Source organism: Trematomus bernacchii, unplaced genomic scaffold (genome assembly GCF_902827165.1).
Source record: "Trematomus bernacchii unplaced genomic scaffold, fTreBer1.1, whole genome shotgun sequence".
Classification (NCBI taxonomy): Eukaryota; Metazoa; Chordata; class Actinopteri; order Perciformes; family Nototheniidae; genus Trematomus; species Trematomus bernacchii.
The window spans coordinates 3,272,566-3,300,238 of NW_022988098.1; the positions used below are offsets into that span (position 1 = coordinate 3,272,566).

General features: G+C 42.8%; 1 protein-coding gene across 1 annotated transcript in view; it reads right to left on the reverse strand.

The window, feature by feature from the left end:
- LOC117475418 (cadherin-4-like) overlaps nucleotides 1-23,287 on the reverse strand; it is a 211,698-nt gene extending 188,411 nt beyond the window's left edge. The window contains 2 exon segments of the mRNA XM_034121602.1: nucleotides 21,904-22,015; nucleotides 23,119-23,287. Of these exon segments, the coding sequence (XP_033977493.1) occupies nucleotides 21,904-22,015; nucleotides 23,119-23,172 (166 nt within the window). The 5' untranslated portion in view covers nucleotides 23,173-23,287.
- Between the last annotated feature and the right edge of the window lie 4,386 nt (nucleotides 23,288-27,673).

The following is a 27,673-nucleotide window of genomic DNA, read 5'->3' on the forward strand; positions in this document are numbered from 1 at the left end:
AGTCTGTTGTTAAAAGCAATGTCGCAGGAAAGAGAAAATATAAAAAAATGGTTTGTAGCGTTTAATTATAGTCCTTAGAAACAAAGAAAAACTGAATTTGCCTCATAAAATCTGAATATTCGGGTAAATGTGGGAATGGCCAAAACATTGCATCGATGCAGGTCTGATTAGGTTGGTTTAGATCTTTCAATTGCATCTGTTGATAATAAAAAATCCATAACATGATTTATCTTTAAGACTTAACCCATTCTAATAATAATTCTGTGTTGGTGTGTACTACATCTGACACAGTGGCCTGCTGAGATACATATTTTCCATAAAGACAGGCACAGGAGGATATGAATGGACCCCTGTGGACTCCATTTCTACTATCCGTTACTGTTTCTGGCTATCCTTTGGTCATTAAGTGCTATATAAATAAAGTTGGATTGGATTAATGTCTGTCCGTGCTTACAGAGCAGGAGAAATACCCACCTTCAAAGCACACACTGTTACTTGACGTGATGCAGCCCATTATCACCATGGTGGTGCTGTATGCTAACAGTGCCAGCATTCAGAGAGTCACATTAAGCGATATTACGCATGGCATTTCAGAATGAGCATCCTCTGCAGAACATGTCAATGGATCATGTGTACGGAGAACAAGCGCATCACAGAGAGCGTAAAACAGGAAGCCTGCGACTCGTCACAAGTTCACAAATTCAGACGGTTGATATTTGGGTTGCGGGCTGAGATGCTCCAGTGCCCCGCCGAAGCTGAGCAGGCTCCAGTTGATAATCATCTGCTTTGTGGCGGGCAAGCAAGGGGAGATGGAGCAGATGGCACTAGTTTTATATCGCAGAGGATGCTTTCTCTGAATAAGGAACGCTCTACTGAATGCCAAGCTCTGTGGGAGAGGAGAAGCAAATTGAAGCCCTCCCGTGCTCCTCATTGGGGGGAAAGGGCTATTATTGGTGTGTGTGTGTGTGTGTGTGTGTGTGTGTGTGTGTGTGTGTGTGTGTGTGTGTGTGTGTGTGTTCCAATTTCAGAATGACGGACAATACTGCTTGTTCATTACTGTCCTGAGCTCGGGGATGGACAATTCATGCGGGACTTTCATGACCTCAGTTACTCATCCATTCTGCTGCAGCCCTCACTATCTCAGCCTGTCGGGGACATGCCTATGATGATGGGAAGTGAGTCTGTTGTTCTAGCAAATAACCATGAAAAACATTACGGCTCCAATTTAATTAAAGGCGAATGAGTTAGTGTTTCAGTTACTGATGGGGTTTACAGTGAAAGAAATTGCAATCCACTCCCAGCTATGCCTTGATTCACCGACATCGTGGACGTTATGTACACCGACAGTGACAACTACAGTTTAATCATGTAGAATCCAAACCGTTTTCTTACAGAAATGACTACGGATGGTCTAAATGTCACATTCAGTGGCATTTCATCGAGTCGCGATAATGAGAAACCAGAAGGAATTCATTTCATAGTGCCCCCCCCCCACCCCCCCCCCACCCATAGCCCATTTGAATGTAATTATGAAAAATGTTGGCAGAAGTATAATTCAAGTTCAACACAGTTGACCTTAATGGGCTGCCAGAGAGATATCTGAATGAAGTAAGTTACTGTTAACGGGATATGTTTATGCAGGAAGGAGACCGGGGGGCGAAGGGTCAAAAGGTGGCAGTGAACAATAGAGAAACAGAGCAGAGTGCATGAAGGGAAAAATGAGGGATGAAAAGAGGTGGGGGGGGGGGGGGGGGGGAGTTCAATCCAGGGAGAGTCACGCAGAGAGAAAACTGTTTTGACGGCAGACCTTGAATTCAACATAATGTAATATCATTATGCATTCATTAGTAAGATATACATCATTATAAAGCAACCATTTCTTCTTAGAAAGTGGCAAAGCCACATGTGAGATATCAGGTCTCTGAATGTGTTTTACTTTTTGAATTAGGCAGACCTTATTAATTAGAACATCGTAAATTGTAAAACAATTGTTTAGAGAAAAATTCAATTAAAGGCAAATGTTCTTATCGTAATACTAGTTAAATGAATCAAGTGAAAAATAGTCCATAAGCAGGAGCCCAGCGTTTTGTCTCTGCACCTCTGACTCTTCTTGGTTTGTTTTCTTCTATTCGCCGCCGGGCTCCTTCCCATTGCCTCTGCAGTGTCACTCACACCATCCACCATCCTGCTGTCCTGTAGTACACACTCCTCAGTGCAGTGCTCCCTATTAAAGCGTCACAGTAATCTGTGTCATCTGTGACTCAGACATCCTCCTCCGGAGATCTCACTGTTATCATTTGTTATCAATGGAGCCCTCTGTGTAAATGGAGGCAGACTGTGGTGCAGTTTGGATCCCATTTCACACATGCAGCAATCAAACCGAGGTATCTGAGGCAGTTTGGTCTTCTGTATGAAAGAGCTGCAAGAATCAATATCGTCTGATTTAGAGATTTGCAATTGACTATGTTAATGCTGCCCTACATCATGCAATATGTGATTTACACGGCACTGTGCAGATTCATACAAATGCAGCAAGGCCATCTGAGGAGCAGGCTGCCATCTTTCTGTGCAAGACATGGACACTGGCGCTGGCCAGCATAAATGATTGAGTTGGATGTCAGGAGTAAAACTCTGGCCAAGGGGCCACAGCATCCATGCTAATGGGCTGATGGAGCCTAATCTAAATAAGTGTGAATAAAAGGGCTTTTACTGTGAGTGCTCACATCGAGAACAGAGAAGCATGCTGGAAATTGCTTAATCTTAATCGAGCACGAGACGGGACGGAGATTCAATTCATTTAACTTTCACCATTTAGCTTTTACCTTAATGTCAACTGGCAATGGGAGATGTACTGTATGTTGGTGAGTGGGAGACGTTTCACATGCATCCTGTGTGTGCACTGGTTGTTTGTTTTGTAAGTCCTTAGTCTCCCGAAGCCCATCTGAGATCAATCACTAGGCCGAGCATGATGGAGAGGCCTGTCAGAGCTCGCTGCTGTGGCCTTGATTCAGTAAAACAAATAAAATAGGCGCAGGCATTACAGAAAGGTTCAACGCAGGCTTGACAACAGACCACACCAAGGAGCATTCAAAGAAAGGGGTGAATAATGAGGAGGGGGGATACATGTCAAAGAGCAGGACAAGAAGAAAAATGATGATGTATAGAGCTATAGGAAGGCAAATGTGTACAAACAATAGACAGTGAGATGGAGAGGAGCATATGCACAGGAAGCAGCAGAGCGCCGCTGTCTGCCTGCGTTAGCATAGCTCAGCTCTTCACCCCGTCTCTCCCCGACAGCATGTCATCAGTGCAGCCCTCCTCTGTTTAAGACCCCGCTGAGGATGGTGCAGTGTGTGGCCATGTGATGAAAGGGAGGCTGTGAGATATTTAATGCAACTTCCCTTCCCACATCCTTTATATTCTATTATGTCAGGGCGCATCAGCGCAGTGCCAGCCTGAATAATACCTTTTTCTCTGATGTTTGTGTCGGCCGTGTAACCCGTGCACGGCAGCAGCGATCCAGCCGCATTTACAAGACCGCATATGACAACGCCGCATAGCTCTCTCCCCCGACAGAACACAACCTGAGGAAGCCATTATGCACCCCCGCCAGCACTTAACCTTCCCCCAGTACTTCAAAGAGACGTGCGGGAGAAGGTAGCTCGGAGGTGAGGCCCCCCTGGGAGGCCCCTGCCAGACCCCAGACCCCACGCTCAGCACCGCCAGATATAGCAGCGAGCTCACACATCAAACTACTTCCTGTGGCTCCACTCCGCCTCACACTGAACGTGTGGAGGAGATGATGGCAGACACCCTGTTGGCCAGACCGGTCAGATAGGAGCACAGGTCGGAGGTCACCACCCGCCTGAAACTCAGATGAATCATATGAGACGTTACCTTTTCTTTGTCTCAGTGGGAAGAAGAGAAAGTAGCGAAGGGAGATTTAAGACAAATTGCAACAGCGGTGTATTTCTGCCATCATGAAGGAAAATGTTCTGCTCGGTTTCTCATAATGATGAAAAGTTTTCTTCTTTTTACAGCTCTTATTTTATTACAAGAAACTGTTTTTCTTATAACCACATTTAAAATAATCTTGATGCAACAAGGTGGTTTAAAAAAAAACTCTCATGTTCTCATTTTAGCAAGAACAAGACCGAGTTGAGGCCTAATGAAAGGACATTGTATAGTCTTATATTTCTGACACATTAACAATGACTGATTTGAATCATTCAGATAAGTGGTAAGGTTTGAAGCACAGCAAGAGTGTGCCATTAAAGAGCACAGAAATGTTACCTTAATAAGAGTCCATAAGTTCTCAATAGCAAAAAGTTCAATTATTGTTCATGCAAAAAGACGCATTACTGTCATAAACTTGCTGTTGTTACTTTATGTTGGTGTGTCGTTTTAATGACACATTTCTCCATAGTATCTGTTGGTGTCATAACAGTCAAATAAGAAACATATCATTATACTATGTAAATATCTAATGACAAAAAAACTCATTAAAACCAGAAAACTTCTGCTTCTCTTTAAGAACAGATTGTATTGCGGTGGTGGCACTCGTGTGCTGCCGTACAGCTGGAGCAAGTTTGCTTGTTCTTATGAGTGGGAGGTGGGTTGACTTGTTGCCTTCCTGCTCCATGTGAAAATTGGATTCTGGATTCACATCCAACAGAAAAGCAATTTGTGCTTGACTTCTCATCTTATCATTTTGCATATTTCTTTCAGAATAACTGACTTTTGATCTTACATTTGCAAAGCAGAGAGGCCAACATTTATTAGGAAAAAACAATGTATAAACACGTAAAAAAAATAATGTTTCTCAAATGTGTATCTGTTATCTGCAGACCCCCTGGAGCCCTCTTGGGTATCAACCTCTATAAATCATAGCGACCAGTTTCCAGATCGTAAGGACGCTTACAAGAGAAAGATAATTAGAAAAAAATGGTGCCAAGGTGTTCGTTTACACAGAGCCATTTTAAAAGCTGTCATTGGAAACAGTTTGGAAAAGGAAAGCCATTTCAAAAATACTTGGCAGGTGATTGGATTAACCATCTGCCAATCAAGCTCTTTCCGAAGCCAGTCGGGAGAAAAAAACGTATTTTCCATCGAGGAAACTCAGTGCTGTTCTTTGCTCTACTTTTAATAAATAAATACTGATATTACTGATCCTATTTCACACACTATGCTTTCATCTTTAAGACGCACCAAGGTTGTTGGATAGTCGACTATGTGTCGAGTCAGGCGCACCTAAACCACGCCGGTAGCTGCCTGTACTATTTACCAGATTCTCGTGCGATATTTCAAAAATCAATGCCATGCAAGGTTAGGCAGGCACAGCTAAACACTAAACTCTAAGTGGAAAAAGCTTTAAATCAAGAGTGATTAAAGGGTCTGCTGTCAGACGCAGGGGGCACTGTAACCCTCATTGATCTGGGGTGTGGGGGCCAACTTCAAATGTAGTGTTCACAAATAGCATATCCTACTTGTGCCTTTATATTATGACTTCAAAATCAAGATGATTAAAGCGCTTCTTGCAGGCATTTATTTGTACCTCAAATAAATATATCTGCTTTACAGTGTGCATACACTTAACGTAAATGCTGTCAAGATGCCTACAATGGCTCACGGAGGCACACGGATATATGTGAATGTATGTGCTTAAGCAGTTTCTATAGCACTGTACCAGTAAACCTGACACGGAGCTCCTCAATGAGCATAAATCTCAGAAGAAGACGATGTGTGAGTGGCAGTGTTTACAGAGAAAAGCTGTATAACACCACAACTCATGTGCATTTATTAGCCCTGCGGGTGCATTCATTACCGATTCAGTCCTGACACAACACACTCATATTTCTATCAGGCACATGCTGCACCCCTGGCAGTGATATGAGGAGGATCCCGCTTTAATCTAACTGCCCTCCAGCTGCATCTTCATCTCTGCAGTGTGAGTGTTGCTGACCCCACACACACACACACACACACACACACACACACACAACGTTTCTCACTGGATGAAAGGCAACGTAAAGAACAGCTCCGCTCCCACACACAGCACCAGTGGAGGTGTCATCTCATTTACCTAGATTTACATTTCATCTGTGTGCTATTAGCATAGGTCACACACTCTGCGCTTCACTTACACGTGGGCTGTTTGCTATTTATTAAGGTGCCATGTTTGATGTGTGCCGCGCCGTTAATGATCCAAGGCGAGGTTTTTATAAATACATAATGATGTTTACCATGAGAGTGGTAAGATTTTCTCATTTAAACTTCATGATAAAACCAAGGTTGTTGGCTCAGGAGGTTTTCAGATTTGATATTTAATCACGATGGCTCAGTATCTGCTAATGGAAACGGCTGGAGAATTAGAGTACACGTTGGCGTGCAGCGCCACATAAATTGGGAGGGACGGTGGGAGCATGTCGTCGCCCCGCCATGGAGAGCTCCATGTGAATGGATGGAGGGTTGGCTCATCTGCAGTGCGCCGGAGTCTCACGGCTGGCAGGGCTCCAGTCCTCTGCTCGCTTATTCATCTCTTTCTCCCACTGCCAACACACTCTCACACTCACACACACACACACACACACACACACACACATTTGGCATACCCTCAGCCACCAGAACAATACCACTTGATTCACACAATGTCATTAATCTAAAACAAACCAAAATTCAGAGGCACCACATGATGGCCACAAAAACAAATTATGCTAATTGCCATTTCAAAATCAATCTCTTCAGCGAGATAAGCGCAGTGCGATGTACAATCAAAGTCCATTAGAGTTGCGGCGCGACACAATTCAAAGTCCACTAAGGCTGATTACCAAAGGGGAATAGACTAAACTCAACATCCCAAAGAAAATATTCAGCCATGAGTAAATAATGCATACAAATGTGCCACAGGTTCAGAAAAAAATGCTATGTAGATTTGCCAGTTAGGTGGTTCAGGGTGCGGAGGAAGTAAATAAATAATCCTGTTTAATAATTCATTGAAATTCATGTTGCTTTGCCTCCAGCCTTGAGAGTATTTGGAATGCAGCCTACAAGGGCCCAGCTTCTCACTTGTGGTGGTGTGATTATCGGAAATGGGGGGAAGCATGAGTGCAACACACACACACACACACACACACACACACACACACACACACACACACACACACACACACACACACACACACACACACACACACACACACACACACACACACACACACACACACACCACACACACACACACACACACACACACACACACACACACACACACACACACACACACACACACACACACACACACACACACACACACACACACACACACACACACACCACACACACACACACACACACACACACACACACACACACACACACACACACACACACACACACACACACACACACACCACACACACACACACACACACACACACACACACACACACACACACACACACACACACACACACGTGTATCATATGTCCTATAAAATGGTGAAAAAGGATAGTCCACTGTCAACATCTTATCCCCTGTATGCTCCATTTCTCCCTGGAACGACAGATACAATCTCTAGTGTGAAGACAAGTTCACACAGAGCTTCAAGCGGCTGTATACACTGAAGCTGGGAAAGATGGGAACGCAGGCACAGAGAGGACTGCAAATTGGATCTAAAAGTCTTCGAAGGGGAAGTGAGGGGGGAAATAAAAAAGAGACAGGAGGAGAGGAGGAGGTTTAAGGGTAGTGATCCATGTGTGATCCATTACTGATGATGTCTTTGCTTGATAGAATTACTCCAGCAAATAAAATGATCTTGTCTTGCTCTCTGTCAATCAGTGTGTGTGTGTGTGTGTGTGTGCGTGTGCGTGCGTGTGCGTGCGTGTGCGTGTGCGTGCGTGTGGTCACTGTCCGAAACACTCACATCTTTACCTCTCTCGAAAAACATTTCAGACTGCAGCAATATGTTCGAAACAGAACTCTGAATTAATGCTTTTTTTTGGCCGATTACCATTGTGTGGTATATATTAACAATGATTACTTTAACTCATTCAAAGAGTCTTCTAGCCCCCTTTAAAATTGCTCTATAAATAACATTTATAATTACAATATTTAATGCGATAATTTGTCTGTGCATCTGTTACCATCCCGATTCTTTTTGGATGCAGTTCATTTGGTTAAAACGTTGTGACTAGTGGATGTAGCTTCTGCATATTAAATATGTGAAATAACTGGAGGGGGTGATAATTACTGTGAAAACAGCATCTTCAAGTACTCGCAGGGTGCAGCTTATTTTTGGCACCGCTGGTCTCTTTAATGCCTATTAAAGACATGAAGTTAGCGATTCCTTCACATTTTCCCCTAGTGATCCTTTTATTTTCTCCTGTTGGCTGCTGAGAAATTAATGCGAAGATTTGATTTCATTAGAATAAAGAAATACATGCTGTGAATTGGGATTAAATGGCTGTATTCAAATGTTTACTGGGATTAAGTAAAATAACTGAGTATTTTTGGCATGTGTGCTGCCTCCTGTAAATTACATTAGTGTTACCACAACTGATTAACACTGAAGCAGGAGGCTCATATGCAGTTGTTACAATGATTTAATTGGCTTAACCTTTCAGCTGGCAGCAGTTTCTTTTCATTTAGTTTTCAAACTCACACTTTACCTGTGTGATAAAAAAAAGAAAATTAGCGGGACGGATGTGAATGAGAGAAAAAGTGCAAAATATGTTAATTGCATGTAACATATTCAGCATTAAGGTTAACAACAAGTGGCGTCATCAGATCTGCAAAAAGTAAATCCTCAAAAACCACGGGAACAAAAATGCAATATCAACATAGAAATTGCTGCAAATACATTGTAATTACCTCAGATTAGCACTTAAGAAAAGCCATGTGCCATCAGAAACTGTCTTATTTTCCATTTTCATACATCATAATGGAAATTGAATGATGACAACGGAAAACAACGCGTTTCACAATTCCTCAATAATCACCTCCAAATCGGCATTTAACAATGTGTTTCAAGACATGGCAGTTTACCTGGTTATATGTTACAGACGTGCAGTCAAGGCTTTCTGGAGTGTCCATGACATCTATGTAACGTCAGCTGTTCTAACTAATGGGCTAAAACTGTAAATTAAGCTAAGCTTGTTTGTGAGGCTAAGCTAACAGGGTGTAACAGGGCATCTAATGGCGCGTTTCCACTACACAGCCTCGCTCGGCCTCGCTCGGTATGGCTAGGCCTCGTTAGGACTGGCTCACTTTATGGCGCATTTCCATTACAGTTTAGGAACTGGGGTAGTATCTATAGTAACGCAGTGTAGGCGGAGCCGTGACGTCATCTTCAATGAGAACCCCAGAAAAACAACACAGCCGTTAGCTGTTAGCACTCAGAGCTCACAGCTCCTTATATATGTTCAGAAACTAGACAAAAGTTAAACAAGTACAAACCACAGACTGTCTGTGTCATGGTGAATACAGTCGCTGCTTTATTTATGTCTGTATAGGCCGTTGTTGTGAGTGTGGACGGTCGGAGCATATACTGCGTTAGCTTAGCCAATCTCCATTTAGAAAACACGCATTTTAAAAGGTTTTTCCCCTGCCGTCTGTCTGCAGACTTGACAAAGCATTAATTCATGGTTTTTACTAACCGGTATCAGTATGTTGTTACTTCGGCATCATTTTGAAACGTGTATTACAATTAAATCACGGTCAAATATGTCCATCTTGTTGTAGTTGTAGCCCCCTTGCCAGCGATGCTCTCTCTAGTTTAGCATACTCAGCCCGACTCAGCCTCGTTGTCTCTGGCCCTGGACCCACGATTTTATGAGGCCAGAAAAACTGTGAATTAGGACCCGCTAGCCGGAACTAGGCCAAGTGGAAACGCAACCAAAGACGGGCCGCTGACGTCACAGCCCTCTTAAACCGTGCTCCGCGCTGTAGTGGAAACGCGCCATAAGAATCAACTATCAGTTGGAGTAAACACAGAAGCTTTTATTAAGGCTGTTTTCGATAAGTAACACATTACAGCTGTAATGTGCATCTGCAGCATGTTTCTTCAACATTTGGTCAGTAATTGTTCTGTTATCCTGCACACGCTGTACACACACACCATACAAACTAAACCGAATGACAGAGGTAATAGTAATGTGTGTCACAGGAAGCAGCATCACATAGCAGTGAGAAAGCACTCAATGATAGCGTGAATGAAAAAAGCATCCATTTAGCCCCACTGTAGACTTTTGACAGACCAGCTGTACTCTTTTAACATCCACCAGCCACATCCATTAAGTCTATTAATGCTGACAACCTCAGTTTCCACCCTATTCTGTTCATTCAGCCATTAGATGGTTTTTTTGGTTTACTATTATTGTTTAACTATTTGATTCCGATGCGGCTATAAAACGAACTTTGACTCCAACACCTGTACAATGACGATCCCCGATAGTACGCAATTGCCATGGAAATAACCTCTGTACACAAAACAACCCAAAGCCAAGTCCATGTTTAATGCATCTGTAAATGTCCCCCAGCTGAAGGTAATTCTGAACACTTTAGCACACAGCGTTATCCAGTTGTTCATGTTGATCACACACACAGGCCATCTTTCCAACTCCTCCTCGTGTTTCATCCAACATGCTGCGGGGCCCGATGGTGGAAGAGGCTCTTGTATTGTTGCCAACATCCACCCTAGCTCCACGATAATGAGCTCTACGGGCCCTGAACCCGACCTGAGCAGGAAGAGCTATTAGTTAAAAATACCGGGAAGAACCATCACTGTGGTCAAAGCATCTCGTGGTGCTTCAATAGTTGAATATAATCATGGAACGGCATAACAAAAATGCAAATCAAGCTGTGAATCACTACTTGAAATCAGAAAACCCGGCAGATATATCTACGGATGGTGGATGTTTATTCATGATAGGTGAGTTATACGCAGTAGTTATGTGGCCCTGCAGGCCAGCAGAGCTTATTCAAGCAGGACGTTTAACTCTCGGCTTCATAATGATACTTTTTAGAGAGCTGTTCAAAGCTTTCCATGTCCTCTGGTCAGAAAATAGACGGTTAGATTAGAAATGACTGCAGCATGTTCAGCCGCTAACCTGTGGGCTGCAAATCAAAAGCCTACATGCATCGGTACAGACATGAGCCATTGTTATGCTAATTCCATCAGCATAACAATCGCTCTGCTTTTAACAAACGCAGAAACCAGCAATAGATGAGCGCCAAACTACAGAACTGGTGTCGAACATCTGTCATGTTTCGGTGGCAGCTCTGATGTGTCATCATTTGGGTTAGCCTTGATGTTCAGATTGGTTTACACGGCTATAAATTTGACGCTGCATTTAAATAGGTGCCAGGGCCATCATTCACTCTGCCACAGCCGTGTGGTTGTAATCATGATGACACAGTAATATAGCATCCGGTGTTTTACCCTGGCTAAATTGCTGTTTATGGCAATAAGAAGGCGTTCATTCCCAGAGGCCACAGTTAGTCAGACTGCCTCTTATTGTTTTACTGTTGGGTTGTGGTGCAGAGCGCAAACACTGTCACCAACACCGCCACCACCACCCCCCCTGCTCCTCTGTTGGTTCTCAGAGCTATTATTTTTATCTGAAAACCTATAGAGGCAACAGAGAGAAAAGAGACAAGAGAAAGAGCTGGAGAGAGGGGGAGGCACACAGAGAGTGGAGTAGGGGAGGAAAACTGTGATTCTTCAGAAGCTCTGATCGATGCTACCAGCATGTGTCTGCGTTGCACGTTGCCAGCAAAACGGAGGGCTCTATTGATTTGCTCCCATATTTCAATCAAAAAAAAAGGGGGCCCTCAACCCCAGACGTACCTCTGTACTTCTATGAATTACCAACCTCTTACTAAATAAAGAATAGAACGCCAAACGTCAAGCTTACGCATATTTGAGAAAAAAAACCCTGTTCTTGTTATCCAGGGACTACAAAAGACACTTTTATGTGTGCAACTGGGACATCTTTGGCATGGTAATGATGCTCGATGTGGAAATGTGACTGCTGTCGGCCGATGGCTATAATCTTCTCATGGGTATTTACAGTGCGCCTCGATCCAATTCATGCACAAATATGTCAAGAAGTGAGCAGGAGGTACAAAAAGAAAATAATCTCTTTTTTGTTCCCTTGGCAGTTTAACCGTGAGCACGTTACCCGGCAGAGATCAGAAATACAAAGGTCTCCAAGTGGATTATTATAATGTACACCCATCAGGAGGTCAAAGCTAATACCATAATGGCACATTTAACATTTGTGCAGATACCTACAGGGGCCTGTGCTACTACGCATTAACCTCTACGCAAAGCGTGTGTATGTGCATGGGGATACAAGCTGTGTTTGTGACCTGCTCTTGTACGAGTGCGGCTCTAAATATGAATCAGACGAGTAAGTCATGCTTCGGTTTGTGTCGTTGTTTTGGAGGAAAGGATTCATAAGGGAGTCAGAGGTAGTGTGATGAGATCTCGCAGGTTTCGAGAGAGAGAAAGTAACAGATAGATAGACGGATATTGTGTTCATGGTAAACAAGTAAGGTAAGCAATAGAAAATGTAAAAATATTAAATTCTTAACTGACATGGAGACGAGAGGCGACAGGAAGCAGAACGGATTTAGTCGTATCACAAATCCACGGCGTGATATCTGTTGTTTATTCTGGTCAGCAAAGCATATTTACAAATTTGTCAGCCTCCCACAGACAAATCTGCATCACAACAGGAAGGAGCATGGTCCTGTATTGTGATTTCCAAATCAGCCATCTGAAGCCCAGCCAGCTCTTTCAAACAGACCGTCTGCAGAAAGTGCGACTGACTTTCATTTGCTGTTGTAACAATCGTTGTCACAATGCTGCCAGATTTAGCTCCAGAGGTAACACACATTTAGATGAAATACACAGAGAATGCTTGTTTAAAACATTGGAATAGGATTAAAAGAACGTCTTCCCATCAATTTCATGGGAGATTGAAACACAAAAGACAATCTGTGAAAAAGGCAAAAACACAAACACAGAGATTGGTGAGTTTTAAATGAAATGCAATGAGATGAGCTGCATCAGAACTAGTTCCCAGCAGTGGGCATCACCAAGTGACTGTGCCTGAGCAATAAGCCTGCACCCAGCCCGCTTTTTTGTTCAAAATAGACAGCAAATTGATACAATCAAATCCAAAACCCGCCATAGGAGAAGCAATTTCCCCCCTTTTTCCATGATGGAGGCAGGATTTGTGTTTCTATTTTCTTTTATGGTGCCATCGTTTCCCAAACGGTTTCTTTTATGTGCCTCACAGCACGGTGAAAAATGGCAGAGAGGCTGTATATCTTTCCACACCAAGGCTAATCGGCGGCACACTCACAGGTTATATGTTGCTGTACTGTATGTGTCAGTGTAGCTGTATTCCTTCATTAGCTATTTAAAAAGCGGTGAATGGCAGCTATAATAAAAACAAGCCTCAAACTAGAACGCCATTTAAAGTCTGCAGACCTTCGCCATGGCCAATGGTGCATTCAAGATCTCCTTGGATGGTCCCATTTGGAAGCTTGGCAGTCATTCTCCCTTCTGTGGGGTGTTCATGAGCTTCAAGTTTTTGAAACAACATGGATACTGCAAAGAGGATGTGTTGTACTTTATTGCCGAGGGCGTTAAAAAGAACGTGTTGTTCTTATGAGGGCACTCAGGGAATTTTCCGAGTTGGAAAGTGATTTTTCAGACATCAGATGAAATTAATTTGCCTCGAAATGAAATGGAAATGAAACATCATTTGTGTATCTGCCCAGTCATTTGGATTCATTCAAGTGTTTAATTGATTCTTCCTTAGCCCAAACATGGACAAACAAGCAAAGCTGAAAACGCAACCCCTAGGCAGAAGTAATAAACTTTCATAGCCCTATAGACGTTTAACTAGTAGGACAAATGTGAAAGTAACAATATTAGTTCTAATGTATTGAAGTATTGTCCAGTACATATCATAATGCAGTCTAATGAATTCTACTAGTTTGCTAGTCAAGCAGCCCGCTTGTAAGAATGGCGCATTCAAGATGGCAAATAATCTGATTTTGTACAGAAATTATCAATGATATGAAAAGCCTCCTGCTGCTTCTATTTGCAATTGAATAAACTGCACATTTCTTTCAGTCTGTGGAAAATGTAATTTTATAGTTAAATCTGAGTGAAAATATTTCTTAAACCCTGAGGCATTTCGTCACGGCTGCTGAGGTGAAACCGGAGCCTCTGATTTAATAATGAAAGTTGTTAATATAGGGATACAGAAAACCTTCATTCCTGTTTGATTGACATGCTGAAACATTATAAACAGGTCTCTCTCTCTAACACTCTCTCTCTGTGTATCTCCCTCTCTCTCTCTCTCATCCCTCTCCTTTGCTTACTAATGAGCCGTGAGATTGACAGCTGGATTACTGGGCTGGTGTGTAATCCTTTAATTTCTCCATTTAAAATAATCACTCTCTGGATGGAGCACTGCCTACAAACACATGCACACACAAATAAACACACACAAAACACAAACTATACTGTGTTTTTATACATTAAAAAAATAAGTGTTTACGCATTCAACAAAAATGAAGAAGAAAGAGTGGTTAAAACAAGAGTACGCCAGCGCCCTGATCAAATATAGATTCAAGGCTGAACACATCCAAAGGACCGAGTAGAGCACAAGCTGCTCTCTGGCAAGGGACCTATTTGATATTAGAGTTGGAAGAACAAAGGCATCTTGACAGTGTAGTCTTTTAATTAAGGCGATAGTATAGCAAAAGCCCCGTGGCTTTAGAAACGGTTGTACAGTACGATACAGAGCAGCCCTCTGGAGATGCATTCAGCAGCTTAGAAGAATCTATGTGTTGAGTCAAGACCAACGTAAATCATTTTGATTGGGCCATGTTTTTCATCTCCTTCAGCGCCGCAGACGGAGGATATGAGTGTTGGAGAACATGAGAGGTCAAGTAGCAACACAAGGTCAAACCGCTTGGCCATAATTCATCAATAATGGGAGAGGCCATATGTCACCCTGAGCCCGAGACTCAGGAATGAAGAGGGGGTGGGGGAGAAATACTAAAAGAATGAGCAAGAGGGTATCTAGGGTGAGGGAGATCTTCTTGACATGCTCTCAAATGTGAACATGGTGATCAGTTTGTGCTCTCTGCCACATTTTTGATGGAGGGTTAGTATTAGTTGGGCCTCTCTGCATTCAGTGGGCGCATTACTACAAGAAATGTGGCTCCAAGTATTCCCAAAGAGGTCATATTTTTATTTTCTTTATTAGCTGTTTTGCTAGCTTTGCCAACGGTAAGAAACACATTTAGGAATCACCTACAAAGGAGGTCATATTTTCTGTTTCGGTCTGTTTCACAGAAGGATTACCAAGAAACTACTGCCGCAAATTTGACGACAGTAGGAGGGTTAAGCGTAGGCCAAGGCAAAAAGCATCAAATCTGAATTAGATAGACACACTATCATCAGTTAACATCGCAAGATAGGGTATTAGCCTTGATGGAGGCCCTTATAGCTTTGTTAGGAGTTGGATGGTGATGGCGTGTGAATTTCACAGCTTCACAATCAGTGTGGGAGTTTCTGGTCCAAATTGCTTTTTAAGCCATAATGTCAACCTTTTCATTTCTACACGTTAAAAAAATAAATGATTGTGAAAATGGTTGTGGAGATTACAAAAGTAAAAGTAGTAGTAGTAGTGTACTGTAGCACATTACTTTTGAAGCAGAGCAATCAGCAAATGAATGTGATGAATTAGTAGTGTGTGGTGAGGGATGATTACAGGTTTCTCTAGGTCTCAAGGAGGAGGAGGCTTGGATGGATCTGAGGACAAAGATCCTCTCCAAGTGCCTGAGATCCACTCCAGTGATTATAACATACCCAGAGTGCCACATTACAGATTCAGAATACAGTCTAGACCAGCTTGATGGAGTTCAACTGGGGAACCAATGATCGATGAACCACAAATGTGTTTAATACCAAACAACACAATACGTCAATTATGTATTTTTATTTCCCAATGTATTTTTTTCTAAGAGGAAGAAAGTTTGGCAAGACTCAAACTTGCAGCTTTGAATTGTCAAAATTCCAGACTGATGATAACATAAATAGAAAATGTGTTCAAACTGAGCTCCTCCACATTATTTTACAACAGGGGTTTGAAATGAGCTCTCTTCTTTTCACTTTTCTTTTTCAAGGCTAGTGAAGATGAAGTGCTATCTTTTTTATATTAATTGTAATAATAATGTTGTATCCAATAATCCACCCTAAATGACACTGAAATGTTCATTGTCATGACAATACAAACAAGCAGGATAATACGCAAGGGAATCATTTGAGCTGAAGAAACACCACTGCAACACTGTAGACCTGTATTCAGATGTAAATCCTGCAAGCCTAAAGAGGGGGCGGGGGCTTTGTAATGAACTGGTGCATTGTGGTTTACACTTACAGCTAAGAGGTGAAACAGAGGTCTTCCGGTGTGAAAATTATTCATTTCTGCATTGCAACAAAAAATCCAATAGTCTTAATCGAGGCCACCGATCGTTAAAGGACACCGAGATGTATAGCGCTAATACACATTGATTTTGATGGAGGGCAGCCAATTAAAAAAAGGCATTCGATAACAAATGCAAATAGTAATCACAGAATACAAGGTCATCAATGGTAGACGTGGGGGTTGATTTCCTCCAATATTTGCGTTTTGCTACAGTCTTTGATAGCATATACAGAGAGAGGCATCATCAGGAGTTAAACCATCATTTCAAAGAAATATAAAAAAACATTTTCACTTAAATTCGCCCTTGTCTCACCTCCAGAAATTGCAGTAGAAAGTCTTGCGCTCCTGCTTCAACAAAGTGTCTTTCTTATCCGTTAATCCCTTGCCAAGGACTCTCTTTTTTGGCTAATACCATCAGAAGTGCTTCTTCCCCTCCTTATAATGACTCCATGATTCAACCCACAGCCGGCAGCTCTCGCAGATGCAATCCGAGGTCTGATAATATCGCGGTTAGCGTCTTCAGAAGGTCAGAACATAACACAGGGCACAATTAGCTCACCTCGGTGCTGTCAGGAAATGTGGATCTACTGCATAATCTCAGCCAGTGGAGTGAATACAGAGGCCGTGCAGGGGCTTTGAAAATGCAGCAGGCGGCGGGTTTGTCTCCGACAGCTTCTCACATATATGCACGGAGGTCAAGATGAATCATGCTCGTGTCTCGGTGGGCACCAGATGGGGAACGCAATGAAACTATCTGAGTTGTAATGAAACTCCATGAGAGCATATGCCATGACCCAGAGACCGACCATCACACGGGAGTTAAATACCAGTACACAGCGAGAGGAGCTCAGTGGAGATCAGAGCACTAGAACTAATACAATTCACATGGACGCCTTGACAAGAGGAAATAGTATTTCTGCTGACAGCCGGTTTGATCAAATTCCCTTTTTTTTTTTAAACGTACTACCGCTACTGAGGAAATGACTAGAAAACAAGATGAAAAGGATTCCGCTGTGGCATGTACTGTATCTTCGGTGGCCTCACTTGATTGAATTGGCTCAGCATGTATGTCATGTTGTAGGGAGTTCGATGGATATAGCGGCGGAGCTTGGTTTGGTAAGAAGGCAGGTGAGATAAAGAGAAATGATGTGGCTCATCTTCTGTACCTGTATTCTATCAGCTCGCCACAGACTGCAGGTCCCGGCTGCACAGATGAAAGACTCTCTGGAGGACAAGAGAGACGTCCCTGAGTCAGAAGGAAAATGGCATCCCGCTTATCAAATGCCTGGAAACGTAATCCCAGCCCCCCCAGCCTCCACTCAGTTCTTGGGCTGGACATACTTATGAAAGCCCTGTCAGTTTGGATAGTAGGTTAGGAGTCAGGAGTTCTCCACAGCACAGCGAACACGGAGCTGGCTGTTTCAAAGCAGATATGGCTCCTTGCCAGATTTTCCTGCTGTAGTCTAATTGGGGTCATGTTACAAGTCATTTTGCATGTGTAACTTTTACAGATGGATTGAACAATAGCAAATCCATGCCGAAAGCGCAAAGCTGGCGAAGCCTCCTCAAATTAATCTTTTAGATTAAAGGAGAGAGTGTGTGCAATTTTTTAACTGCAGTAGAAAGACCCAATTTTAAATTAAAAGCCCTGAGATGAAGGAAGCGAGAAAAACACACCTAAGTGAATTATTTTTTCATGGAGCGAGATGATCTCCTGTGATTTAAGAGACAACAGATGGAGTGAAAATAAAAATAGAGCCCATTCTCTTGGAAAGGGCGGTGAAGGGTTGAAGTGGCAGAGCACAGGATGTTGTAAGCTTGGTTGAAGAATACACGCATGTTGTGATACTGTCTGTCAGAAAACATTAAGGGATCATCACTAGGTTATCTCATTTACACAACAAGTGTCACTTAGCTCATTTCTAAAGCCCCAAAGCCCAATTCTCTCCAAAAACAAGGATCTCCAATCCCTTAAATCCATCAAAGTCATTTTTTTCGTAACATAATCTGGGCGACATGAAGTAAAAGATGCAGTGAGACAGACAGAGCCGTGTTGTTCCCTGTCTCTCAGGACTGGAGAGGGGCAAAGGGTGAAACTCATCACTGCCGTCTTTTCAAATATGCTTTGACAGTGACTTAAAGAGACACTATCCTGACTGAACTGTGTTTCAAATCAATTTTTTTGAACCGAGGCCACATCCCCTCGTCCGTGTTCCTAGGTGTCTGTTCCGGCTCTTGGAGCGAGGTGATGGTTTACACAGCGATGTGCAATCACTGGAATATTTCTTTTCATGGCTTATCTGCCCACAGCGGGAATCTGCACGGACCGCGACTCAAAGCCCGGCTGTCTGCGCGCCTGTGTGCCACAGCCCCCCCCCCTCCAATCCTGACCCAGCTCCCAGACAAACATCTCCATGGGAGCATGCGATGATTTATTCAGCACAACTTAGCGGCAGCCAGAGATTTGTGACTTAGTTAAACAAAGGTCTTTTATGGTCAACCTCAAAGCTATAACAGAGTTTTTAACCTATAAAGCAAGCGAGCAATGACAAAAAGGGGGCGCTGAATGATGCATTACGATTCAACAATGACCTTTCAGGTTCTGAACACTCCTCTGTACCTACAAGGGGACACAATAGAAAGGAAGCAAGGACGACAGCTATTTATTCGCAAAATGTAGTGTTTTTGATACCTTTTTACTGTCATTAAAATCACTGTTGACCATATTCAAAAGACGTGCGGTTTTGATTTTGAATGTTGCCGCAGTGGTATTGGTATTCATTTCCCACTTTCCAGAGGAAGAAATCTATCTCCAAGTTAATATTTTAAGATAGCTTAAAGCTGTTGTTTCCACTTGTGAGTTGGGACGCCTTATGGGTTCCAATATAAATCTGCCGAGTCACAAAATGTAGAAAGAAAAAAAAAGTCAAGCTTTTTTCTTATGAGAATCTGGAATTTTACATCTTGAGGCTTTATTATCATAAAAAATGAAACTAAGAAAAGAACATCATGCTCTGTTCTTACTGCTGAGTGGATATGATTTGGGTATAAAGAGTCACAAGGAAAAGGGAGAAGATTAGCCTCTATCAAAGGCTTGAAAATCACTTTCATGACTGTTTATTTGTGCAGAATGCAGATACAATTGCAGGTAGGAGTGCCCTTATAACCTACAGTGAAACATGAAGTGCAACATCTCTTATTTCTGTCCGGCTGATGACCTTTACTACACGTCACACCCAATCACTCTCTCCGCTCATGTCTTACTGTCTAGTGTTTACTTTGTCCCATGGTGCTTCATTTAAGGTAACACCAGGCCTTGGTTAAAGGTCAGCAGTAATGGAAAGTGTGATAAAACACCAGTATGGTCCTATAAGCACACATAATGGTACATGGAGGCTCAGGTAACAAGAGCACCAAGGACTCATTTTGAAATCTCATTTAACTTGGAAAGGTGTAACTGTCAGGACTGTCCTAAAGTACCCACACTAATCAAAACTAAAAGATAGGAGAATAACAACTCCCCCTTCCACCTCAGTATGAAAAGCGCTGTGCTCCACACATTGTTCAGCCTCTGGAAACCCTCAGCCTGGTTCACTCTGCACCTGCTAGTCCGCAGCTCTTTAGTCTCTCCCCCATCGCTCACTGTCTCTCTGTCTCCAGGGAGACAACAGCCCCGGCCCACAGCGGCCCAGCAACCCCTTAGCCAGCTCCGGAGCATCCCAGACTCTCCCTCAACTCATCCCCCCACATTCATTCTTCTTGAAAAGTGACAGTTTTGGGTTATACATATTGTGGCGTTAGTATTAAAGGCTTCCCCCCTGCTTTGTATCCCACTGTACTGAACACAGACCTTCAGCAGAGCCACATTCATCACTGCACGAGGACTTACTGTAAGCTGCCCCTATGCGACGAGCCAGTTGGGAGGACAGAGTGGCTCTCAGATTGATTTCCACAAAGAACAAACACGGAGACAGACAAGATGAAACACTGGAAGGGGAGGTAATAAGGGATCAGAGCTGGAGCTGATGTAGCACATAAGGTTAATCACATTGATGCAGTTGAGCTTGCTGTAACCTTTTTTTTTTAAAAGCTAATATGTACACCAGGACTCAATATTCCCCACCAGGCAGACGTGGATGTAACACAAACGTGGAGGAGAAACCCACATGCATTGTCCATCTAGTCACATATTCTCCGTTAACATTGTTTGGCTCAGGAAGGACGGCTCAGCCTATTTCAGAGCAGGCGGACGCCTCGAACCCCCCCGAGCCCCTTCAGGCAGCCTCGCTCCCCACTGACCGGCTGCACTGTCCTTGTCAGCCTACTAAACAACAAAATAGCCTCCAGAATAAGTCAATTGTTTTGCTCGCAGCCGGAAAACAGCTGTTACATTGAGAAGGCCATTTCCTCCTGGCGAACAGCTTTTCACGTATTAATGGACAATATTTGGCTATAAAAGCAAACCGCCAGGGGAGAGCTGGGCTTATTGTACAAGGCGTAGAATAGGTTGGAGGAAAGAAATAGGAACTAACTTATATTGTGCCCATATGACAAAAACTAAGTTGTACTCCTGATCCTGGGGGTCACTTCCTTATTATAGAGGGTTGGATATAATGTTGTAGAAGCACATCCAGGTAACATAAAGGTTTTGCTCATCTGTCAATAATGTGGCTTGGGAACCTAGGATGTCAACGTTTTTGTTTCCCTTATGGCAAGGATTCACTAACAAATAAAAGACACACTGAGAAAAACAAAACATAATTCCAAATGGCAGGAAATGAACCTCACAGTAGACTCGGCACACTGCCTTTTCTGCAAAGAAATGGAGCGAACAAAAACAGAATTGAATTCTTGACTCAAAAAACTGAAAGAATAAAAGAGCTGAAACATGTAATACACCGAACAGTGGGGAGTAAAATAAAAGTGTTGGGCTTCCAGCTGAAAACGTGCTGAGGGAAGAACAGGCCGTTTAAATCTGCTTTGTCTGCTCAGTCAATCAAAAAAGGAGGAAATGTTATTTAAATGCAATCAGTGTAATTTGGGTGTTCATTCATCAATGAAAATCAGTATCCAATGATGACTCCGGAACAGAATGCATTACGCACCTGCTGTCGTTTAATAACATCCCAGGAGTTTTTCAACGCAAGCTGCATCACAACTGCTGGAACATATGTAAGTCTGAGCTCAAGATGAGCTGCTTATGTTGCACAGCCACAACCAGAGTGTTCTTAAGGAGTGATGGAGAGCCCCGCGCCATAATATATGTCCCGGCCCCCACACACGCATAGACACACACTTCCTCCCTCAATCACACTATGAGGTTTGGTGACACATCAGGGCAGAGGTAGGAAAATATCAGCAGTTGGATAAGTGAGATCCAGCTTACCTTTGAGGATGCTCTGGCCGTGCAGAGAGTCTCTGGAGACTATCACTGTGTAGAAGTTCTGGGAGAAGCCTGGTCTGCACGGGGGTTTGAGAGGCGGGCCTGCCTTACTCCCCTGAGGGATAAAATGAGAGGGGCTGTTAGGCATCGACAAATTGACTCGCAGCCACGGGGTCACAAGCTGATCTGGCAGCCTCAGACTCATATTGAACCACACAGTCTCTCTGGAGTGATTTGCACCACACTTGGACCTCCACTGTGTGCTATAATAAGCGTCATTATCCCCGTTACAGATGTTACCCTCATGATCATCATATTTTGATGACACAAGTCGTGATAATGACGTCAATGAGCATAAAGATGATGACTGTTGCTAGCAGGAAATGTTTAATCCCAACACATCCATACTGCATGCTGGCTGGGGTGAGAGAGAGGAAGCAGAGAGAGTGTGTGCATGTGTGACAGAGACCTAATGCATTGAATTACACTGTTGATTTATAAGCATATTTGCAGGCACACAGTTTCTTGCAGCAGGCATTTCATTCACAACAGAATGCACTTACAGCGATACATCTCATTCATCACATCAATTTATGTTTTTAAAAAAAATAAGGAAATCTGGTGCACTTCGCTGCATTATACAGGCAGCCCAATATTTCCCTATCCACAACAAACTACTACAGCATACATTTGGGAAATAAAGCTGGCGTTAGAGCATTATTCAAGTTGAAAACATGCAAAATGTGGTACTTTAAAATGAGCTCTAACCCAAATGACCAAGTCGTCAACTAAGCCATTTATCCAGTAGAAAATGAGGGATGACAGTGCGTAAACGTGCGTAAACGAAGTTGATCGCAGCCAACAGAAGGAGAAGGAAGCCCCTCCACAAAGCACTGTCCTCTGCAATAATGCACTGCAGTTCATTTAGCAGAGAGGATGGGGAGGCTAAGGAAACAGAGTTGTCTGTGACTTTTTTCACCCCCCCAAAACACTTATGACAAAACCTATTCTTGACCTTAAACGTCGCCGAGTGAAGCTCTATTACACTCATCACGCTGCCTTTAGCGCAACGCTGCGGGGGAAAGTGAGCCTGTCTCTCAGACACTTTCTGCAGGGCTCAGGCAGCGAGAGGCAGAGCACAAAGTAATCTCTACAGCAGTGCAGCACTTCCACTGTACGTTAGCCGACAAGACGTGTGGAGAAATTAACTAATCTTACCGAGGATGCGCCCACAAGTAAGGTGCACGCCAGGATGACGCAGCCAACGTTCATCTTTGCAAAATCTCGTGTACGGAAAAAAGGAGGAAAAGATGAGTCTGCTCCGCCAAATACAGCTCAGTAAATTCCCGGAGCCCTGTTTCTTCTTCTCGGGTGCTGAGTGAACGACCGTCCCTACTTGTCTGGCGCAAAAGTGCCGCTGAGACTGAGGTGCTGCGCTCCGTCCGGAGGAAGCCGGTGCCCATTGGATGACAGCGTCACTACGACCCCTCCTACCGCGCGGAGGAGCAGCAGGCAGGGCAGCGCGCGCTATCTTCGCCTCAATTGAGTCCCTGTGATGATGCCGCGTGCACTTCTGGGATCTATTGGGGAGAAAAATGCATTTTCCTGGCAATTTAGATTCATATTTTCACTTCAGATTGAGCAAAAGGCGAGTACGGCGGTGTGAGTGACAAGCAACCATCCGAGGCTTTTCATGTGTCCATCAGCTAACTGGAGTCTATTTCACACCCCAGTTACCCCCTCTGCCCCTGATCCGCGGTATGAGTATGCCAAGAGCTGAAGAGTTATGAGCTTTTTATTAAAGCTGCCATGATAGACCACTGCGGGATAAGAATGTAAGCTTCAAATGAAATAAAAGCCCAACGATTCAGTAGCCTGTGAGATGATACAGGGAATATGTAAATGGTGCCAAAGCATTTGGTCCAATATTCAGCCGTTTATCTTTATAATAGAAAAGGTGTTAATAGTTTATGTTGATGAATTATTCCATTGTATTGTTATGTTTGACACATTTGCTGTTATCTTAATGCCTTGATGTACAGAAGAGGATAAGAGCCACATAGAAAAAAAGAAATCTGAGATCTGACCAATAAATGTAATTCTGACTTTAACAAAAAAATATAACTTTTGGTCGGATTAAAAATAAATCCCTTTCCCGTATTAAAGAGTTGCTCCTTTTTAGACTTTTTATATTTATTTATTTTTAAAATACAATTCAAGACATAGCATTAAAACGTGTTCAACCCAATTTACAGTAGACTCATTCATTTACAGTTGCCGTACAGTTGTCTCAATTCAAGCCTGGCAAAAATGTGAATTGTGCCTTTAACTGCTCTCACAATTTAATAATGTTGACATTTCCAAAGCCTCAGATCAGCGGCTCAATTTCCATATCTGAGAGGTCATGACAATTTAATCCCATCAAAAGGAATATGACAGTATTGCAGTGTCAATCACCACAGCCCAGTGTCTGCCTGTCACTGCCATTCACTTGACTGCTTTATTTTCTACACCAACTCTAACAATACTATACAAAAAACTCCTCCAAAGGATTTGTTTCCCTTTGTGTTCCTTCCCACGTCTGAACACGTCGATCGCGGGCAGCTTTTCAGTAGCTCGCCGCTCGATTATCGATTATAGCGTAGTAAGGTTGCTTCTTGATTTTTCGGCCGCGGCTGGACAATAACGTTTTTTTATTTTAGATTTTTTTCTGTCACACGAATATCACATTGGTTGGTCGGTGACGCAGAGATCAAGGAACAGACGTGACAGCGGCACAGCGAGTCGGAGACACCACACACGGAGCAGTCTGCTTTCTCCACCAACACCAGTCCAGATTGAACCAACAGCAGAATGACCGGCTCTGAATCAGGCCCTGTCGCTGCGGCTCAGAGACACACAGGGAGGGATTTGTGTTTTTTTTAAAACACTCGTTATCGTCATGTCAAGTTTTTGGTGGATTGAATCAAGTCTTGGATTGCAGAGTATGAATGTCCTCTTGCTATTTTCAGTTGATAAATACTTGTGTAAAGTTTGTGAAGGCAGGAGGAAAGCTTCCGCGATCACCGTCTCCTCTGTTCCTCCAAACCCCGCCCCCTCCCTGAAAATAATGAGTGACAGGCTAATAGTAACTTGATAGAAACTTTATTATTCACTTAATCACTGATTGAGATATGATGAAGCTAACTTAATCTCATACATTCATGGGATGTATGTAACAGTAAGACAGAGAATGTAAGTGTGCACCCACGTGCACTATTTTTGTTTTTATAATGCTGTTGTAAATACTCCTGTTGTCTGCTGTGTTCAGACTTAAAGGTGGGGTAGGTCATTTTGGAGAAACCAGCTCGAGATCGCTAGAATTTGAAAATACACAGCCGGAAAAAATCTGCCACTTCCTTACAGAGCCCCTCCTCCAACACACACGAATGTGCACATGACCAATGAGGGCACGAGATAAGTTTGTGCACAGACTGAAGGCTGACAGGCAGGTAGGCCATCCAGTTATTTTAGCCGGGCCGGCTAAAATGATTGGTCGTGCTTTTTACAGTATTACGGCTTCCACAGATGAATTTTTTTAATGGATTTTTTGTCAAAGCATTAAGATATTCATTGCTACCGGGATGTTAAGAGCATTCCATGGAATATAACAAAAAGTGTATCTCGAGCCGGTTTCTCAAACTTACCTATCCCACCTTTAAGTCATGTGTGTGATGCCACATTCAAGACATTCAGTGTCTTTTTTTTTTAACAGAAGACCGTTGCTAGAAGCTGCAGCTAGACTGCAGAAGTATTCGTTTTTTTGTTTTTGAGGATGGAACAATTTCACACACAGATATAGGGAGGCTAGACCTATACAATTGATTTATTATGGTTTATAATTTAATGTCAAGACGAAGAAGAAGAAGAAAAAGATGGCTGAACAACTGTTCAGTGTCAATCCTGTGGAGATCTCCAAAATAATGTTCAGTTTAAGTCTCAGCAAAACTCACAACATTTCTGGAGCCTTGTAGACCCAGAAAACGATAAGAACATTCACCAAGCAGCACTGAAAATGTCTGCTTTATTTGGTTCTGTTCTACAAATCTTTGTCAAGCAGCTTTTTCTGACATGAATGAAATCTAAATACAGAACAAGACTGACTGATTACCATTTACAGTAAATGACTCTATTAGAGTGAACCTAAGTGTGTACACTCCAGCATACACCTCTATGGTGGACTCCATGCATCGCCATTCATCTCACTGACTGTAAAAAAAGAGTGAAATGATTGTAAGGTGGTGATTAAGGATTTATGTGAATTCTCAGTGATTACTATGTGGGCCGTAATAATGTGTGAGACATTTTCGTTTTCTTGGACCTTGATGTGAAGTTAAGATTTGTGATAAGCTTTAGGTATTGCAATTTCACACGTGTACAAAAGGTTGGAGACCCCTGCTTTAAACGGTATCTTCAAAATAAACAGCTTGAGGCTGATAATTAGGAAGTACTCCTGATCTAGCTGACTACAGCTCAGTGGTTGTTTCTATCCAGAGGGCAGAATTGTTTAAGGTCAGAGATATCAGAAATACACTCTTCTTCACTCATCTCCCTTCCGGACATTTTGCTTTTATAATACCCTGGAATAAAACTTGGCAGAGAAACTGCATGACAAGGATTCAGAACTCACGCCTTGTACAATGACTAATAAATATAGTCACATCTGTGTATGTGTCCCTGTCATTTCCTCACATGGGAACAGCTGCTGACAGGAAGGAGGGTCATAAAGGAAAAGAGTTCCAGTGAGAAATTGTCTGAGTGTGCTGAATGTGGCACGTCCTCGAGAGAAAAATACTCCATCGTCAGTGCTGCTGTATTTTCCTGAAGCGATAAGGCCTTTAAACCTAACTTGTAACAACAGTACAGTGCAGAAAGTGACCGTGGCCGAATGCCCCCTGATCTCCAGCGTCGGCCTCCACAGCACAAACACAATGCTATTCATTAAAATGATTGTTTTTCTGAATTAGTACCCAGAACGCCCAGACTCATTCTCTGCTCAGTAAACTCTGCGTGGCTCGAAGGTACCCTGCCAGTTTCGGAACCCAAGTAAATTATTTCTCTCAAGTATCGAGCATTTGCCTAATAAAAACACCATCTGGGCACTTGAAGTGAATTGGTTTAAGGCTGTGCTGAATTATTAAACAAATCTTGCAAAATGGGTCCCAGTTCTCTTTTCTTTTTCGCGAGTAAAGACGTTACAATAGGAACACCTTACAACGACAGGCTGAAACATTTACCATTTGGTTGAATGGCTTCTTCTCAGGGAAGTCATGTCAAATAAAATATTTGTCATTTATTTGTTCTTGGTTTCTCTTTTATTTCAGCTTGGTTGGATGCCACAGGCTGAATTTATGATGTACTGTAAGAATATTTTTAATTTATTTTTGCTTTGAGAAATTTACAACAGCACCGATTTGTCTGTATTTTATTTTTCACCAAGGCACAAAATGTGCCAGGGCTCATTGGGAATGTAATGATCCCGGCTGCATAAATTAGGGACAAGCAGTAGTCGATCCTTTAGGTCTCATACAGGCATAATTAGGGAAGACATTTATACAAGATATACTTGTTGCTCGGATTTATCCCCATCAATCCCTGCCTACACATCTGCGTTCCAGCCCACGCTGGTGGTGGTGCACTCGCTATCATTCAACTGATTCATGCACACCCCATTTATGTTTGTGTCTACTGCCACTTAATGGGGGCTGTAAATGACAAATGTTATTTATTGGTT